The following is a 19,517-nucleotide window of genomic DNA, read 5'->3' as shown; positions in this document are numbered from 1 at the left end:
TAGTCTTTGTGATGACAAGGGGCCTGTACAACGAGATGTGATATTCCAAAAGTGGAGAAAAGAATCATTTTGTTTCTGATGACAATTTTCAGACAAATGGCCAACCCTGTGGTCAAGCGTAGCAGCCTTCTTTTTGGTTCAGCACAATGTCAATTTTTGCAAACACCAAAAGGGATAAAGATTTGAACATACATTGTCAAAGTTCTTCTCATGCCTTAGGTATCCAACACAAAGAAATCATGAACTGTGTAAATCAAACTATTATTTTTGATTTTGTTTAAAACTGCATTATGCTGAACCAAAACATGGCTACTACAAGTCACACAATTCACAACATTGGCCACAGTTTCTGGAAATCTCCAACGGTAGTTACAAGGACAAAAGATTTCCACCCTTGCCCTTGTAAAAACTCACACCTAATTGGAAAAACCATTATAATCGACGAAACCAGAAGACGATGCCAAAATGAGATCTCAAAATTTGTTATACTAATAGATACACTGACAGCCAACATATCACAGCTGGGGTTGTCAAGGTCCATTTCAAAAAGGAATTTTGGAAAGGAAATGAATGTAATTTGCATCTTTATAAGCTTACTCCGCCAAGACAATAGCTACCTGGGACCAGTTATTAGTATGGATAATGACTCTTTAAGAGGCTACTGACTATGACATGATGAAACAAAAGCCAAGCACAGACAACATCCCTGTAAAAATTTGTTGTGGGTGAAAGTCATGTCACTCAAGTGACCATTTTGAAATTCCTCTATTTCTATACTGAAATCTTTATAAAATAATCCAGATATCTTGCCTCCACAGCTTCCTACCTCAGTCTCCCAACCCCAGACAACCCGCTTCTACCTCCTTTCCAAACTCTACAAACAGGACTGTCCTGGTAGGCCCATCATGTCAGCCTGTTCCTGCCCCAGTAGACTCATTTGCTGAAATCCCTTGAAATCTTATCAGCACTTATTTTCCGGTGATTTCAATACTCATGCTATGCCTTGCATGGTATTAGTGAGTCCCGGACACTATCGTCTGAGCTTACTTGAACTCATCTCCTCACCTATAAAGGTCTTCACCGGCAAGGATCACATATGGTCCCCAGCAACAGGGACCAGATGTGATGGCCTCGTCAGTGGGACCAGATGCCACTGAAGAGCCCCAGGTGGTCAGGGGCAGGGCCGGAGTGTCCTTTGGGCAATGCCCACCAGGCACCCTGGCAATTCCCACCGGGCATCCTGGCAGTGCCAAGGATCCTCCTTGACTTCATTCTCTCTCCTCTTGTCCAGTCCATTCCCACCTACATCTGCAATTCCTCTGATATCAACAACTTCCAGTTCCCTAGCAGGAACCGCCTACTCTACACCACGGATGTCCAATCCCTCTACACCTCCATTCCCCACCAGGATGGCCTGAGAGCTCTCCACATCTTCCTCCAACAAAGGCCTGAACAATCCTCATCCACCACCATTCTCCTCTGTCTGGTTTAACTTGTTCTCTCAGTCAACAATTTCTCCTTCAACGCCTCACTTCCTCCAAATAAAATGTGTGTTTATGGTCTCATATGGGTCGCTTGGCGAGGCAAGCCGTAAGATCGGGTGAGAGGTGAAAAATCAAGATCGAGCCCCTTGAAATCTTATCAGCACTTATTTTCAGGTGATTTCAATACTCATGCTATGCCTTGCATGTTATTAGTGAGTCCCAGACACTATCGTCTGAGCTTACTTGAACTCATCTCCTCACCTATAAAGGTCTTCACCGGCAAGGATCACGTATGGTCCCCAGCAACAGGGACCAGATGTGATGGCCTCGTCGGTGGGACCAGAGGCCACTGAAGACCCCCGGGTGGTCAGGGGCAGGGCCGGTCAGTGCCCTTTGGGCAATGCCCACCAGGCACCCTGGCAATTCCCACCGGGCATCCTGGCAGTGCCAAGGGTGCAGGTGCTGAGGGGTGTGGGGCTAAGGGGGTGGTGCCAGGAAGGGGGGGAGGCGGGGGAGAAAGCTCTGTAGGAGGGAAGGGAAAACTCCACAGGGGGAGGGAGGTTGATCAGTGGGAGTGACAATCAGGGGTGTGGGAGGGGATGATATCTGGGCGGCGATCAGTGGAAAGGGGGGGAACTCTGCAGCGGCGGTGATCAACAGCAGGGTGGACAATGTCTGGGGGGGCGGTGGCACAGGGAGCAATCAGCAGTGGGTCCTGATGTTGTGGAAGGGATGCGGGGTGTCAGGAAGTCTCCAATACGCTGGCTTCACCAACAAGATTAGGCTCTATGGCCCCCAACCTCCCACTGGTGAGAATTGCTTTTTTAAACTTACCCAAAAAAATGAGTCTGAAACTTTCCCATTTTCTCGCTCGTTCAGCACTTAGAATTTTTTTCATAAGATTCTGCCCTTAAAGTTAGTGATCCCTTCACTGGGTTTCCCATCAATTCTTCTAATGTATAAAGGATATTCTTTTGCAAAGAGTAAAAATCCTGCCAAAGAACACGGCCAGGATTCTTAAAAAAAAAACTAAGTGCCATCAGGTGGGAAAACAGGAGATTTTTCAACCCGGTTTTTGGACATACTTAGTTTCACGACTCTCCGGTGCTCTGTGCTCCAGAGTGGGCCACTGCGCGTGCACCGATCTGTCAGTGGGGTGACCAGCGCATGTGCACTGGCCCCCTCACTGCCCCCCGATCGCCATGCCACTTCTCCTGATCACCGGCTTCCCAACACCCCACCCCCTCCCCTAGATTGCCACCCCACCCCGACCACCCCCCCTCCCCTCCCCACCCACCTGATCGCAGGCCTACCCAACATCCCTCCCATCCCCCCAGGCCAGCCCCAATCACCCCCATCCATGTGCAGCCCTAATCTCCCCCCCACCAATGTGCAGCCCCGATCTCTTTCCTATGTGCAGCCCCAATTTCCCCCCCGCCATATGCAGCCCCAATTACACCACCCCCCATCATGTGCAGTCCCGATCACCTCCTCCCCCCCCTCCCACCGATCCCACTGCAGAATGTGCAGTGGGTCCTCCCCCCCCCCCCCGCCCCCAACCAATTGGCCCCCAGTATGCCCCGCCCACAGTGGGGCCCAATCCATCTGGTCCTGCCTTCTTGGCACTGTCCGATGCCCAGTGGGCAGTGCCAATGTGTCCATGGGCACTGCCAGTGTTCCAGGCTGGCAGTGCCCAAGGGGCACTGCCCCCGTCCCCAAACTTTCGGGGGGGGGCCTCAATGGCTTCTGTACCCACCAGCGGCGGGGTCATCACATCTGGCCCCTATTGATGGAGATCAGTAGTAATCCCTGCTGGTGGGGACCTCTCCCATCAGGAAGGGGAGACACTAGCGAGTCCAGAGACTACCGTCTTGGGTTCGCTAATCATACTGAAATTGGAATTCATTGGAATAATCAAATGCAGAATTACCAAAGGAATGTTTCAGAAGCAGATAACCTGAGACAGGAATAGAATATGGCAATATTGCAAATGTGAAAGTAGGCAGTCATAGGAATGGCGTGGATATGTGATGAGACCCTCAACTTATGATCAAATATGATGCAATAGTTATGAATAGATTTAAGGATTATCTATTTTGCAGGATAGAAAGTTATAGAGATATAGGGGGTAATTCTTCCAGCCCACCATGCTGCTCCAGTAGCGCAGTGGGCCAGGAGACATCAACTGGGGCTATGCTCACCTTTACGCACCCGGGAGATCACCATGACAGACTCATGTTTGGGTGATGTGTGTGGTTTGAAAGCACAGCGGGGGCTTAGTATCTGGCGGAGGGCAGGTTAATCACATTGAAATGCATTTAAACGTATGTACGTCTGGTTCACACCTATTGTGGGTATGAACCTAATTGCGTCGCTGGCATGGGATGGTGAAAATTGAAGTTGCAATCTCGTTCTGATTTCACCGCATCTTGAGCCCATGCCAGCAATCTCGCGGATGGTGAGAGTGGGCTGAAGATCCCGCCCAGGAAGTCTTAATACAATTGTACTGGACTTTGGTAAGGCCACATCTGGTGTACTGTGTGCAATTGCGCTTTTCATATTTAAGGAAGAACATACTTAATTTGACAGTGATACCCCAAAGGTTCATTAGATCGGTTCCTGGGATGAGAAGGTTGTTTTATGTTGAGAAGCTGAGTAAATTGGGACTATATTGTTTGGCATTGAGGGGGAATGAGAGATGACTTCATTAAAATGTGCAAGATTTTGAAGGGACATGACATTGAGGTGTTGTTTCCCCTGGCTGAGGAATCTAAAATGCAGGAGCACATTCTCAACATAAGGGATAAAAGAGATTAAAATAAATTTCTCCAACCAGAACGCTGTGAATTTTTGGAATTTACCACCCCGGAGGGTTCTGGATGCTCCACTGTTAACTATATATAAAGCTGAGAGAGTTTTGGTCTTGGGGAAATCAAGGATTATGAGGGGTGGCAAGAAAGTGAATTGAGGCAAAAGATCAACTAAGGTTACATTGAATGGTGGAGCAGGCTCAAGAGGTCATTTTATTTAGTCCAACTCCTATTTCTCATGTTCTTATTTAACAAAAAGGCAGTTGTTGTACTTCCATTTATTTTGAACTGGCTTAGGGCGGCACGGTAGCACAGTGGTTAGCACTGCTGCTTCACAGCTCCAGGGACCTGGGTTCGATTCCCGGCTTGGGTCACTGTCTGTGTGGAGTTTGCACATTCTCCTCGTGTCTGTGTGGGTTTCCTCCGGGTGCTCCAGTTTCCTCCCACAGTCCAAAGATGTGCGGGTTAGGTTGATTGGCCATGCTAAAAAAAATATCCTTAGTGTCCTGAGATGCATAGGTTAGAGGGATTAGTTGGATAAATATGTAGGGATATGGGAGTAGGGCCTGGGTGGGATTGTGGTTGGTGCAGACTCGATGGGGCGAATGGCCTCTTTCTGTACTGTAGGGTTTCTATGATTTCTATGAAAATAGGCGGCTCAGTATTTTCCTACCTGCCAACAATCATGAGCTCCCACTCGGAGCAGTGAGGTCGGACATGATACCAGACGTCCATTGTAAATAACGTACTCGCACTGTTGAAAATTGAATTGAGGGAGGACATGAGGGCAGCAATCATTACTGACATCATTAGGCCTCGCAGACCTGAAACAGAACAGAATCGGGTCCAACTAAGTTTTGTACTAAAAACTGTATCATGGCATTGACTGAATTGCAGGGGATGATTTATATACTTAAAAATACTCTAGCATAAATAATGCAGCAGCAAATATGTGCTGTGCTCCGTCCCATATCACTACCAGCCTCTCAAGCTAATGGTTTACTGCTCTCAGAGCTAATAAAAAAGCAATGCCTCACCCAATTCCCTGATTATTCCTGAAATAAGATACTAAAATATTGCCATGTCTGAAGTTAAACTGGAAGGTGCAATGGGTTAGTACAGTATTCTGGCTTTGAAGTCAGTCCATTGATGGAACTCTTCTCACTCCCATCGGCAAACATTTATAACTATAGCGAAGAAAATGTACCCAAATGTCAAAGCCAGTCCTTTTCATTCATATGCAAACTTCATGGGGTGATCTTACGAAAAAAATTCTAAGTGCCAAATGAGTGTGAAAATTGGAAAGAATTGCGTCCCCTCTCGGCACCCCCCCGCCCCCCCCCCCCCCGACAATTTCCGATGCAGAGTATGCAGCCCCCCTTCAGGACCTGCCTCCCTTTCAGACCCTGCCTTCCCCTTAGGCTTCACCCCTCCCCATTGGCCCCGCCCCTTGGCACTGCCTGTGCCAGGTGGGCACTGCTCGGGTGCCCATTGGGCACCTCCAGGGTGCCAGACTGGCACTACCAGGGTCCTGGACTGGCGCTGCTCACCCATGACTCTGACCATGGGGGCGGAGTGGGGGGGGGGGCGGTGATTCAATAGTCTCCAGTCCCACCAGCGAAACCATCACGTCTAGTCCCCCTGTTGGTGGGGGGGGCCATACGTGATTCTTGCTGGTGAGGACTTCCACTGCGAGATCATTAAAGCAAGTAAGCCCAGACAATTGCATACTGGGCTCAGTCATAATATTTAAATAGTCTTATAAATATTTAAATCAGCCTTGCGCCCTTCCCGGGTGCGAGGCTGATTACACCGGCAGATCGGGGCCAGTAATATCGCAACAGACAAGTAATTGGGTGCGAACCCGGTTTTCCGCCTCTCACGCGACCTTGCTGGCATGCCACACCGATCGACCGACGGGACAAGCCGGTAAGATGGTTCCCAGCCCTCCTCGAGTTTTTTGTTACAGAGTGGTGGAAGTGCCCTGGACAGTATCACAGAATGTGATTGTGTCTGACTGTTATCCTGGACTAAGGGAAAGAGCATAAATGTACAAGCAGGGCATTTCTAAAATACAAGGTTAGAAAACAAAAAAGAAAGACACTAAAACTGATCACCGACATCTTTAAGGGTAGTCATCCTTTTACATAGTATGATGAAAAGTTCAATAGGAGCACTTGGTTGCAACATTTGAAAAAAGTGAGATAATGTGTCCTTGCATCTGGGAAAAGAGGAACCTAAAGGCTGGATCCATGAGCAAGCCATAAACAAAGTAAGGATGCTGCTGTTGTTTCTGTTAATTTAATGCAACTGAATAACCAGAATTGGCCATACTATGAACCAATGGTCATTACCAATGATTCAAATAAAGATGATTCTGATTGATCCACACAACCAAGATGGGAGCAGAGAAGGTTCAAGAAAAGTGTGTCATTTTGTTGAAGACTGTATCTGTGGTACTCAGCTTGAGTGGGAGCTGCTGTCAGATTTGAATTGGTGGCTCAATCCTTGAAGAAAAGTCTTGAAAGGTTTAATGACTGAAATTGATGCCATATGTGCTAAGTGGGCCTGGCTGCCTGATGAATCTATGAGATCTATATTTGTTTTTTCTGCTAGTTAATGTGTAATTTATAATTTATTTTGCCTGTTAATTCTCATTTAATATATTTTGATTTGGTTTGATTGTTAAATATTACAAAAAGTTGAAATCTCATTTAGTGGTAAATTTGGTTCTTTTTGTTTATCGATCTCCACGGGGATTAAAACAATGGTTACTCAAATTGTAATCTATTGCAGATAGGGGAGTATACTGAACATATTTTAATATTTTTACATCCATTTAACATATGAATCTTACTAGTACTGTTTATTCAGACTTAATTTTGACTGAAGGATTTGTCAGGACCTCATGTTTTAACAAATGCCAAAGGACACAGAATGTACTCTGGGTAGGGGGCATCAATGTCCATCACCAAGAGTGGGTCAGCACCACTACTGACCAAGCCCTGAAGGGCATAGCTGCAAGACTGTACCTGTGACAGGTGGTGTGAGAATCAACATGAGGAGAAACCCTGCCTGATTTCATTCTCAGCAACTTATCTGAAGCAGATGCATTTTTTCAGACAGTATTGGTGGGAATAAACACTAGACCCTGTGGAGGTAACATTCCGTCATTATACAGATGTCACACAACACAATAGAGGGTGTCACTACTGTGCTAAACAGGGAAAAAAATCAAGAGATCAATTAACTCAAAATTGTGGACGTTTGACGAACTGTGGAACATCAAAGTACCAGAATTGTATTCTACCGTCATCTGTGGCCTCATAGCACTCATTCCAACATCACGAGTAAGCTAGGAACCAAACCTGTGTCAATAAGGCACATAGAAGAGAAGAATGAGCAGTATCAAGTATAAAAAATGTGATAACCTGGGGAAGTTACAAGCACAGAACTACATTCATCCTAAACAGGGAAACTGTATATTAAGAACAAAACTAAGTGATCAGTTCCCAGTTCTGGGTGTCTGTTTGTGTGGAGTTTGCACGTTCTTCCCATGTCTGCGTGGGATTCCTCCAGGTGCTCCAGTTTTCTCCCACAGTCCAAAGATGTGCAGGTTAGGTAAATAGGCCATGCTAAATTGCCCCTTAGTGTCCCAAGATGTGTAGGTTAGGTGGATTAGCCACGGTATATGCACACGTTGACGGGGATGGGGCGGGGGTGGGCCTGGGTAAGATACTCTGTTGGAAAGTCAGTGCAGACTCAATGGGCCGAATGGTCTCTTTCTGCACTGCAGGGACTCTACGGTTCTATCCCACAAATCGTTCAGATCAAAGTTCTGCAGTCTTACCACATTCAATTGTGAATGGTGGTGGACATACAACTAATGCGAGAAGGAGGCTCTATGAACACCTGCATCCTTGAAAATGGTGGAGATTAGCATGTTAGTACTAAAGATTAGAGTATTGACATCCATCTTCAGCCAGATGTACCTCCTCCTGAGGCCCCTATCATAACAGAAGTTAGTCTCAAGTCAAATCAATTCACTCTATGTGACATCAAGAAGCAGCTGTATGCAGTGGATACAACAAAGCCCATGGGTCTTAATAGCATCCTGGCTGTATTACTGAAGACCTGTGCTCCAGAGCTAACTGCATTGATAGCCAAGTTGTTCTAATACAGTTACAATACTGACAGCTTCCGAACAAAGCAAAATATTGCACACAACAAATCTAACCCTGCAGATTACTGTCTCATCAGTCTACTCTTAGATCATCAGCAAAGTGACCGAAGTTGTTAACAACAGTGCCATCAAGCATCACTTAATCAGCAAAAACCTGCTCACTGATGGTCAATTTCAGTATCGCCGGGGCCACTCACCTCCAGTCTTCCAGTCCTTTGCCCAAGCACATACAAAAGAGAGTTTAATTCCAGAGCTGAGATGAGTGTGACTGCCCTTTACATCAAGATTGCATTTGGTGGTGTGTGGCATCAGGGGGCCTTAGGAAAATTGAAGTCGCTGGGAATTATGGGAAAACTTCTCTTTGGCCCAAAGAAGAATAGTTGTGGTTTTGGAGGCCAATCACCTCAGCCTCATGACATCACTGCAGGAAATGCTCAGGGTAGAAGCATGCTGGGTCAAACCACCTTTAGCTGCTTCATCAATACCTTCCTCCACCATAATATCAGAAGTGAAAAGGTTTACCGATGATTGCACAGTGTTCAGTTCTAATCACAACTCCTCAGATATGAAGTTGTCAGTGATCACATGCAACAAGACCTGGACAACTTTCAGACTTGGGCTAGAGGCAAAAAGCATTCATGCCATTTAAGTGTCGAGCAATGACCATCTATGACAAGGAGAGCCTAACTGTCTCCCTTTAACCTTCAATGGAGTTACTAATTATCAGATCCCCCATCAACATCCTAGGGCTCACCATTGACCATTAAATTGAACTGGACCAGCTACATAAATAGTCTGTCTACAACAGCAGATCAGAGGCTGGGAATTCTGCAGCAAGTGCTCTTGATTCTCCAAATCCTGTCCAGTATCTGCAAGGCAAAAATCAGCATTGTAATGAAATACTTTTCAGGAAGCTCAATACCATCCAGGATAGAGCAGTTTGTTGGATCAGGACCCCATCAACCACCTAAAACATTTACTCCCCCACCACCAGTGCACCAGGACTGCAATATGTGCCATCTACAGCATGCACTATACTAACTTGCCAAGATTTCTTCGACCTCTCAAACATGTGACTTCTACTACACAGAAGAGCAATAGCAGCAGGCAAATGAGAACAGTTTCACATTCCCTTACAAAATGTAGCTTAGAAATATACTGTCATCATGACTTAGAAATAAATTGATATTCCTTGCTTGGCCCCGAGTCAAAATCCTACAACTCTTAACAGCACTGAGAGAGTAGCATCATCACACAACTGCAGGGATTCAACAAGTAGCAAAATCAGGAATGAGTAATAATGTCATGCCAGCGAAGTCCACATCCCACGAATGATGTAAAAAAAATACCATTACTTGTTCTAATGGGAAAAGCACAAAACAAAGTAACCCCCAGATCATGCCATTTATTAGTCTTGACAATATTAAATCAGGTATGGATGGAGCCTCACAGTTGTTGTTTTCCTCAAGTTTACCACCTGTGCTTCAAAGCTGGACAGGGCATGAAGATGGATTGTGAATTCCCTTGCAAATTCCTGCATCAAGAAAAAGGTGCAATGATCTTCCTCAGCTCCTCACCAAAGAGAGGAACTTAAGTCTCTGAGTTTTCTGCCCATTGTTGCCTCTAATATGAGGTTCAGGAAGAATTTCTCAGGGGTTCATGGACATCTTTGTCATTAAGATCCAGAGACTCTTTTCAACTTTGGGTCAGTGTTGCTGAGCTGGAGTCTGAGTTACAAATATTGTATGTCAGGGAGGGGGAGAGTTACTTGGATGTTTTATTCCAGGAAGTAGTCACATTCTTTAGATTAGGCAGAACTTTAGAGTTAGTCAAAGGTCAGGGACAGAAGGGTGCGGCTGCGATTCAGGCAGGTTTCAGGAACCAGAAGGAGCCTCAGCCCTTGACTTTGTCCAACAGGTACAAGGTGCTTGCTATCTGTGTGGATGAGAAGGACGAGGAGGTGGATGAGCGAATGGAGCGTGGCACCATGGTACAGGATGCCATTCAATTGAGTGCAGTGAAAAGGAATGTAGTAATTATAAGACAGTAAGAAGTTTAACAACACCAGGTTAAAGTCCAACAGGTTTATTTGGTAGCAAAAGCCACACAAGCTTTCGGAGCTCCTGGACCTGCAGAGTTTCACTGGCTGTCTTGTCTGGGGACAATACACATCTTTTTAGCCTGTCTTAATGCTCTCTCCACTCACGTTGTTTGTATCTTAAAGACTTGATTAGCTGTAAGTATTCGCATTCCAACCATTATTCATGTAAATTGAGTCTGTGTCTTTATATGCCCTGTTTGTGAACAGAATTCCCACTCACCTGAAGAAGAGGCTTGGAGCTCCGAAAGCTTGTGTGGCTTTTGCTACCAAATAAAGCTGTTGGACTTTAACCTGGTGTTGTTTAACTTCTTACTGTGTTTACCCCAGTCCAACGCCGGCATCTCCACATCGTAATTATAAGAGACAGTGTAATCAGGGGAATAGATATTGTTTTCTGCAGCCAGGACCAGGAGCTCTGAAGGTTACGTTGCCTGCTCAGTGTCAGGGTCAAGGACATCTCCTTGCAGCTGGAAATGAAGTAGGGGGGAGAGGGTCCAGTTGTTGGAGTCCATGTGGGAATCAATGATATATGTAGTACCAGGAATGATGTTCTGCTGAGAAAGCTTTGAGGAATTAGGGTCCAAGTTAAAATACAGAACATCTCTGGATTGTTATCTGAGCCATGTGCCAATTGGCATAGGTTCAAGCAGATTCGAACATAGAACATAACAGCGCAGTACAGGCCCTTCGGCCCTCGATGTTGCACCGACCTGTGAAACCAATCTAAAGCCCATCTAACCTACTCTATTCCAATATCATCCATATGTTTACCCAATGACCATTTAAATGCCCTTAATATTGGCGAGTCCACTACTGTTGCAGGCAGGGCATTCCACGCCCTTACTACTGAGTAAAGAACTTACCTCTGACATCTGTCTTATATCTATCACCCCTCAATTTAAAGCTATGTCCCCTCGTGCCAGCCATCACCATCCGAGGAAAAAGGCTCTCACTGTCCACCCTATCTAATCCTCTGATCATCTTGTATGCCTCTATTAAGTCACCTCTTAACCTTCTTCTAACGAAAACAGCCTCAAGTCCCTCAGCCTTTTCTCATAAGACCTTCCCACCATACCAGGCAACATTCTGGTAAATCACCTCTGCACCCTTTCCAATGCTTCCACATCCTTCCTATAATGCGGCGACCAGAACTGTACGCAATACTCCAAGTGCGGCTGCACCAGAGTTTTGTACAGAATGGTACATCTGATTTAAATCATCTGATTTAGAGAATGGTGGTATGGAAAGAAGGGGTTTTGTTTCATGGAGTATTGGCATCAATATTGAGGAAGAGGGTGCTATCTGTTGGGATGCGCTCTACTTGAACCAGGCTGGGATCTGTGACCTGGTCAATGGAAAACTAGGACGCGGACAGGGCTTTAAACTAACGGATGGGTGCGTTCTGGTGCAGGGAGATGTGTAAATCAAAAAGAAAAGTCAAGGTAATATAAAAAACAGTGGATGGAATTTGCCCATTTTTTTCCTAAGCATCTGTTGCAGTGAGAAAACCAAACTCACTGTATATTCAGTCTCCACCAATTCATTTTTTCATGTGATTCACGCCACACTGTTGGTCATTTGCTTCTGACACACTCACCCCGGGAAAATGTAATCTCTGTAATCAGTAGAGTGCTCCTTTAAAACGCCTCCCCAGCACTTCCCAGTACTTATTCCAAGCCCAGTCAGGAGGATGGCTGCCAGGAAGACAGCACCACATTTCAGAGGGAGTCCTCATCAAACTTCTGGATGGTGTGGAGCAGAGGCGTGGTATCCTCGATCCGCGGTCAGGGCAGATATTCAGCAAGCAAGGTCATCACCCCTACCTAGGAGGCAGTGGCCATGATACTGAATGCCAGCTTGCTCCATGAAAGGATGGGGTTATAGTGCCGGAATAAGATGAATGGCCTTCATTGTGCAGCCAGAGTAAGTCCTAATGTCTCCTGCTGCACCCCTTCACACATTCATCACACCTCCATGGTGATCTCTCACCCAGTCACCTCATGGGTTCCCAACACTTGTCATGGTGCCCCCACCAATCCATGTGGTTCCCCCCCCAGTAAAGATTCTGCATCTCACATCCCCATTCCCATGCATGCCATCGGACCTAGCAGGACTCTTGCCTACACTCTCCCTTGCTGTCTCACTGCAGGACAAACTCAAGAACAATTGATGTGAGTGGGCATAACTTTCTGGAATCATGCCCGAGCTGAGAAGCCTGAAGCCCTACAAGGAGATAACTCTTGAGCTGGCATGTGTGGAGCAGGATCGCACCTGTGCAGAGGGTGGGAACACCAGACAAAAGTGAGAACCCTCAACAGATGCAGCCATGGCACAATCCTGACAAGTTAACTTTCTTCTATCATTCATCCTGTGGAGCATTGATGCCATTATCCTCCCCGTGCAGGTCAATCAATTGACCAGTCTGGACTGTCTTCATGCCCTCTGGAAACCACAGACCTGAGCAGCTCCAAGGGAGCCATCTCAGAGAAAAGAATCGAGGAAACGCCACAGCTGTCACCCGCACCCTCCCTCACCTCACACTTCGGTGGGATTAACTAATAGGCAGACTTCTGGGTCATTCACTGATGAGTACCTCACACCTGAAGATTCACAGGAGGCGGAGGCTGGAACATCCCAGGGATTTGACACTCAAAGGAATGCTGGAGCCTAGGACTCTGTTGAGTCCCCGGCCAATGACGTGTACCTGGGTCTGGTCATCCAAGAGCTTCTGGAACTGCAAAGGCAGAATCATGAGCATCAGAAAGGGTTGACAGCATCCATCCTCAGATCGCAAGGCCGACTGGAGGAGTCCCTTCTCCTTTTGTCCGGGGAGATGGTGCTGTCATTCCTTCACAACGAGGCCAACGTTGTGAGGGTGGTTCAGCTCATGACCTCCATGGCTGACGGCAGGAGTTCCACGGTACAGTGCTTACACTGCACGGCGAAAGTGCTGCTGGGAATCTACAACTGTCAGCGTCAGAGGATGGTGGGGCTTCTGGATCTCACTCTAGCTACCCCTCTATCTCATAGAGGAGCACCTGAAGAAAAGATGAGAGGCAGGAATGCAGCCCTGAGCCTTCCACCCAGGAGACCCTGGGGGTATCCAACCCATCTCTATGACTCTATAGATAGTCAATATCTTTTCCCAAAGGTAGGGGAGTCTAAAACTAGAGGGTATAGGTTTAAGGTGAAAGGGGAGAGATACAAAAGTATGCAGGGGGGGCAATTTTTTCACACAGAGCGTGGTGTGTCTGGAACAAGCTGCCAGAGGTAATAGTAGAGGCAGGTACAATTTTGTCCTTTAAAAATCATTTAGACAGTTACATGAGTAAGATGGGTATAGAAGGATATGGGCCATTGGGATTAGCTTAGGGGTTTAAAAAAAAAAGGGTGGCATGGACAAGTTGGGCTGAAGGGCCTGTTTCCATGTTGTAAACCTCTATAACTCTATCTGACACGCCACTCCCTGTGAGCGACGCACCTCCAGTCCCACACCCTAAGTAGGGCCACGCTGTAACACCCGTGCAGCCCAAAAGTAGGCCTGGACCCTAAGGTCTAGGCCCCCAGTGGACACCCTCCAAGGTCATCTCAGACAACAAGGCTTGGAAGTCAGCAGGCTGCCTCAAACTCAGCTGTGGTTCCTGGGGATAGACCTAAATGTAGCAGGAGGGTGAGGAAGAGTAAGAAACTATAGGCACCTAGTGGGCATGGGTAAACCTCAGCACTAGTACAGTAAGTCACCATTGTAATATTACACCAGTATTAAAAATCACTTTGTTCACCCATACACACACATCAGCCCCCGAGTGTGAGAATGGCAGTACTATGTCTCTCCCACCTCCCTCATTGGCAAAGCAGTAAAGTGACGCCACTGCACCTTCTGCCCCACCCCCCGCCCCACCAAACCCCCCTCCATCCAAGGAATGCTAATGCCACCCCCGCCCCTTCCCTCACAACATCAGCATCCAGATCTCTCATGTCTGCCAGTATTCTCTAGTGAAGAGGATGCCAAGGGCTGAAAAATTGTTGAGAGTTCATCCACCTCTTGAGGAGATGGAGAAAAACACCAAGACCCCTGACTTCAGAGAAGGCCGTAGCAGCTGAGGTTTGTCATTCCGCATCCCTGGGCCCCATGATAAGCTCATTCACTGGCTGGTCGCATTCAGCTCTCTGTCAGGCAGGAGTCAGACATATCGCTGAGGATGGGAGGAGTATCACTCTGTCCTTAATGCAAGTCATCATCATTCTTCTGCAGAGTTGGACCAATCACTTTGGCGCCCTGCCCATGAATGTAGCCACCATCATGGTGCCCTTCCACGGACACCATAGTGTTGACTGGATGTTAGAACACATGATGGGAGAGGTCTTCACATCTTAGTCCAGGATGTCAACAAACTGAGAGTTAATGAGTATGTCCCTAGCCCTGCACCCCATGTGGACCTTGTCCATCCTTCCTCCTCCTCCTCTGCAAGTAGTCCCTCACTACCCTCCTTGACAATCTCCTCAGCCGAGCACATATGGCACTCCTCCATCTCCTCCTGATCCAGTTGCTCTCCCCACTGCATACCAGGTTGTGCAGAGCGCAACAGACCATCATGATACAGGACACCATCTGGGGGTTGTATTGGTGGGCATCATCCCACTGGTCCAAGCACCGGACCGCATCTAGAGTGGTCCAATTGCCTGCTTGACCAGTGCAGTATTGATGCATGAGACTCATTTTGGAGAGCCTCAATGGGTATTTGTGGTCTCTGCACTGGCATCATCCGCCACTTCTTGAGCGGCTACCCTTTTTTCCTTAGGCGCCTTCCCTCCAGCTGTTGTTTTCCCTCAAAAACGGCCAGAATCTGTGAACACCCCAAGATGTAACTATCATGGACATTCCCTGGGAAACAGACACAAACCTGCATGATGCGCATTGCGTGGTCACAAACGATCTGGATATTGAGGGAGCGCTATTCGTTGCAGTTGAAAAATAGTGCCCCACGCCGCCCTGGGAATGCAGAGCCCCACGAATGCAATCAATGACACCCTGCACCTGGTGCATGCCCGTGTGCGCATGACCCTGGTGTCCTGGTTCGCCTGGTCCCAATCTAAGTTGATGTACATGTGGGCCCTCGCAAATAGTGCATGTGACCTCTTTATGGACTTGCACGCTGCTGATTGGGAGATGCCACACAGGTCACCCGTACAGCCCTGAAACAAGCTGCTGGCATTGAGTTCAAAGTGATAGTAACTCAGTGATAGTAACATAGACCTCACAGTCCATATGGTGCCAACTCTTGCATCACCTGGCACAGGTGGTCCACTGTCCCCCGGGACAGGCTACAGGCTTTTCAGGCACCGGACCTCTGATATCTGGAGGTAGAAAGTTCTACATTGGAATACTCCTGGCCGGTAGTGTCCCCTCCGAGGCACTGCCATTTGTGGCCCTGCTCCTGGAAGATCGACTGGCACCACCTTCCCCTCCTCTGCAGGGCGGTGGTCCCGGCCGCATGCAGCTGCTGCACAATTCTGGTCAAAAGAATTGCCAGCTCAATTTTAACGTAAACTGTATGTATGTGTGTGTGATATGGCGTGTGTGTTTAGTGATTCACATACTTGATTGTCTTAGAGTATAGTGGTCCTGTTCGTGTGTATTTGTGGCACAGTGGTTAGCACTACTGCCTCACAGCTCCAGGGACCTGGGTTCGATTCCTGGCTTGGTCACTGTCTGTGTGGAGTTTGCACATTCTCCCCATATGTGCGTGGGTTTCCTCCGGGTGCTCCAGTTTCCTCCCACAGTCCAAAGATGTGCAGGTTAGATTGATTGGCTATGCTAAATAGCCCCTTAGTGTCCCGGGATGTGTATGTTAGAAGGTTTAGAAGGGTAAATATGTGGGGTTTCGGGGATACGTCCTGGGATGGATTGATGTCGGTGCAGACTCGATGGGCCGAATGGCCTCTGTCTGCACTGATTCTATGATTCTCACTGGGGTTTCACATGACCCTTCGCACCATTCCAAAAACAAAACTATTCACCACCACAAACCAGTGTTTCAAGTTGGAGTATTCTCGCAGATAATATCAGTGTGGTTCGTGACCTAACAATGGTGATTAATTTCTACTCATGCCTAAATTCACCTGTGCCCACACTGTGACTATATTTTCTTAACCTTCCTCATCCTACCTCTACAGCTAGGTGCCTCCCAGGATCCAAGCTGAGGATGAGGTGGTCTGCTGACTGCCACACCCTTGGCGGGTGTCCCCTGGAGAACCGGGACCTTGAGGGTCCAGGCTCGCTTTTGGGAAGCATGGGTGTTGTAGTTCTTCCCCATGTTCTTCCTTTTCATATATTTATAAAAGCTCTTACAATCTTTTAAAAAATATTTCTGACTAGTCTACTCTCATATTCTATTTTTTTCTGCTTTCTCTCTCCATCCTTTCTTGAATAGAGCATTACATTACAAAATGAAGGAGATTGTCATCGACTTCAGGAAGCGTAAAGGAGAACATGCCCCTGTCTACATCAATGGGGACGAAGTAGAAAGGGTCGAGAGTTTCAAGTTTTTAGGTGTCCAGATCACCAACAACCTGTCCTGGTCCCCCCATGCCGACACTATAGTTAAGAAAGCCCATCAACGCCTCTACTTTCTCAGAAGACTAAGGAAATTTGGCATGTCAGCTACAACTCTGACTAACTTTTACAGATGCACCATAGAAAGCATTCTTTCTGGTTGTATCACAGGTTGGTATGACTCCTGCTCTGCCCAAGACCGCAAGGAACTACAAAAGGTTGTGAATGTAGCCCAATCCATCACGCAAACCAGCCTCCCATCCATTGACTCTGTATACACTTCCCACTGCCTCGGCAAAACAGCCAGCATAATTAAGGACCCCACGCACCCCAGACATTCTCTCTTTCACCTTCTTCCTTCGGGAAAAAGATACAAAGGTCTGAGGTCACGTACCAACCGACTCAAGAGCAGCTTCTTCCCTGCTGCTGTCAGAGTTTTGAATGGACTTACCTTGCATTAAGTTGATCTTTCTCTACACCCTAGCTATGATTGTAACACTACATTCTGCACTCTCTCGTTTCCTTCTCTATGAACGGTATGTTTTGTCTGTATAGCGTGCACGAAACAATACTTTTCACTGTATGTTAATACATGTGACAATAATAAATCAAATCAAATCATTCGTGGTTTTCTAATCTGCTGGAATCAATAGAGGCAGAGTTATGCTCTGAAGTTGTTGAACTCAATATTGAGTCTAGAAGATTACAAAGTGTTTAATTGAAAGATGAAATGCTATTCCTTGAGTTTGCATTGAGCTTCATGGGATATTACAGGAGGTTGAGGACAGAGAAGTCAGTGTGAGAGGAGGGCGGAGGTGGTGGAAATGATGGAGAATGATCTGTTGAATACAGAGGCTGTTGGGATTCAAGGGGAGGACCAAGGGAAGCCTTCATACTTCTGGGAGGTAGAAAAAGTGAAAGCAAAGGTGTGGGAAACAGGATGGATCCAGCCAAAGGCCCTATAAACAAGGATTGGTGGGGGGGGGGGGGGGGTCCTCAGTTGAGGAAGACATATATGAGGTGCTAGTATGGAAGGTTACATCATCAGAAAAAATGCAACAGAGGCAAGAAACTGGGAGAATGGAAAGGAATCCTTTCAGAAAACAAGGTGTGAGGAATTGTAGCCAAGGAAGCTATGGGAGTCAGTGGCCTTGCAACGACTATTTTTTCATGGCCCATCCCAGGAAATCGAGGAAGGGATTAGTTGGAAATAAACCATGTGAAGTTGGGAGAAGTGTATATATTGGAAGAAAAGTTGATGACATTTTCAGTTCAGGTCAAGAGTTGGAAATGATACGTTACAGTCATCAATGCACCAGAAAAAGAGATGAAGGAGGGGCCTGGAGTAGGAGTGGAACAATGAATGTCTCACATATCCCAAAAAGGCAGGAATAGCTGGGACCTATGCAGCTAGCTAAAGGAAGATTTTTATTTGGAGGAAATGAGTAGAGTCAAGGAAAAGTTGTTTAATGTGAGAACAAGTGGAGCCAGGCCGAAGAGGGTGGTGATGAATGGAGACTGGTTGGGCCTCCATTTAAGGAAGAAACAGACCATCCTGATGGGTGATGGAGGCAAAGAAATATTGGACACACATGGTGAAGAGGAGACAGTTAGGATCAGCAAATTGGAGACTGTTCTAAACCTCTAAATTTTGCCTTGTCCATTTAAGCTGCTGCATCCAGTGAGAGCTGCATTGCCATTTAGCTTCCTTTCTCACAGCAATGGGCACCCAAGGAAAAATTGCTGCAGTACTGGGGCCCCATCATGAATATGTAATCAACCCAGGGAGTTGGAAGGGAACCAATGAGGCAGAAACAGGCTGGTGATCGCAATCCAACCCACTTCCAGCATCAATTGGCAATGGTTGAAATGTTGCTTAATTTTTATTATTTCCCCACTTAATTTGACAAAGGCCGGGATTCACCAGACTCACTAGCCCCATGAATTGTGTGTTGGGGGGAATTCTGAAGGCCTTCAGGTGTCCAAGAGCATGGATGTCATACTGACCAGGGCACTTAAAAGGTTTCAGAGAGGCAATAATAATATCTTATCCCAGAATGGTGTCAGAATTCAGCATCGTGAAAGTGAATAACACCTTTCCCAGGGCAACAAGGACAAGTGCAGCCACTTGGCCCCCATCCCAAGGGAAGAGCCCCAAGGCCAAGCCCTTCTCCCAGTGTGAGCCCAACCAACCCCCAGGTCCCTTAGGGGACCCTGCCTCTGCAGCCTGGCAGCAGCAGAGGGGCACATAGGCACACCACTTACCTCCTTGCCCCCCCCTTTGGAGTGCAAGGCACCAGGTCAGGGTCTCACTGCCATGGTGCCGGGGCAATGCAAGGTTTGCACTGGAATCCCTGAGAGGGACATGAGGGGACCTCATCTG

At 47.0% G+C, this 19,517-nt stretch overlaps 1 protein-coding gene across 1 annotated transcript in view; it reads right to left on the bottom strand.

Moving 5' to 3' along the window:
• The window catches only part of LOC144510375 (sodium/myo-inositol cotransporter 2-like), a 142,217-nt gene that overhangs the window by 56,532 nt on the left and 66,168 nt on the right, over window positions 1-19,517 (bottom strand). Inside the window, exon 11 of the mRNA XM_078239811.1 lies at window positions 4,968-5,118. Coding sequence (XP_078095937.1) covers window positions 4,968-5,118 — 151 coding nt within the window. The remainder of the gene's footprint in view (window positions 1-4,967; window positions 5,119-19,517) is intronic.

Source organism: Mustelus asterias, chromosome 23 (assembly GCF_964213995.1).
Source record: "Mustelus asterias chromosome 23, sMusAst1.hap1.1, whole genome shotgun sequence".
Taxonomy (NCBI): domain Eukaryota; kingdom Metazoa; phylum Chordata; class Chondrichthyes; order Carcharhiniformes; family Triakidae; genus Mustelus; species Mustelus asterias.
Note: the sequence above shows the minus strand (reverse complement) of the source record. Positions and strands in the feature narration are given on the sequence as shown.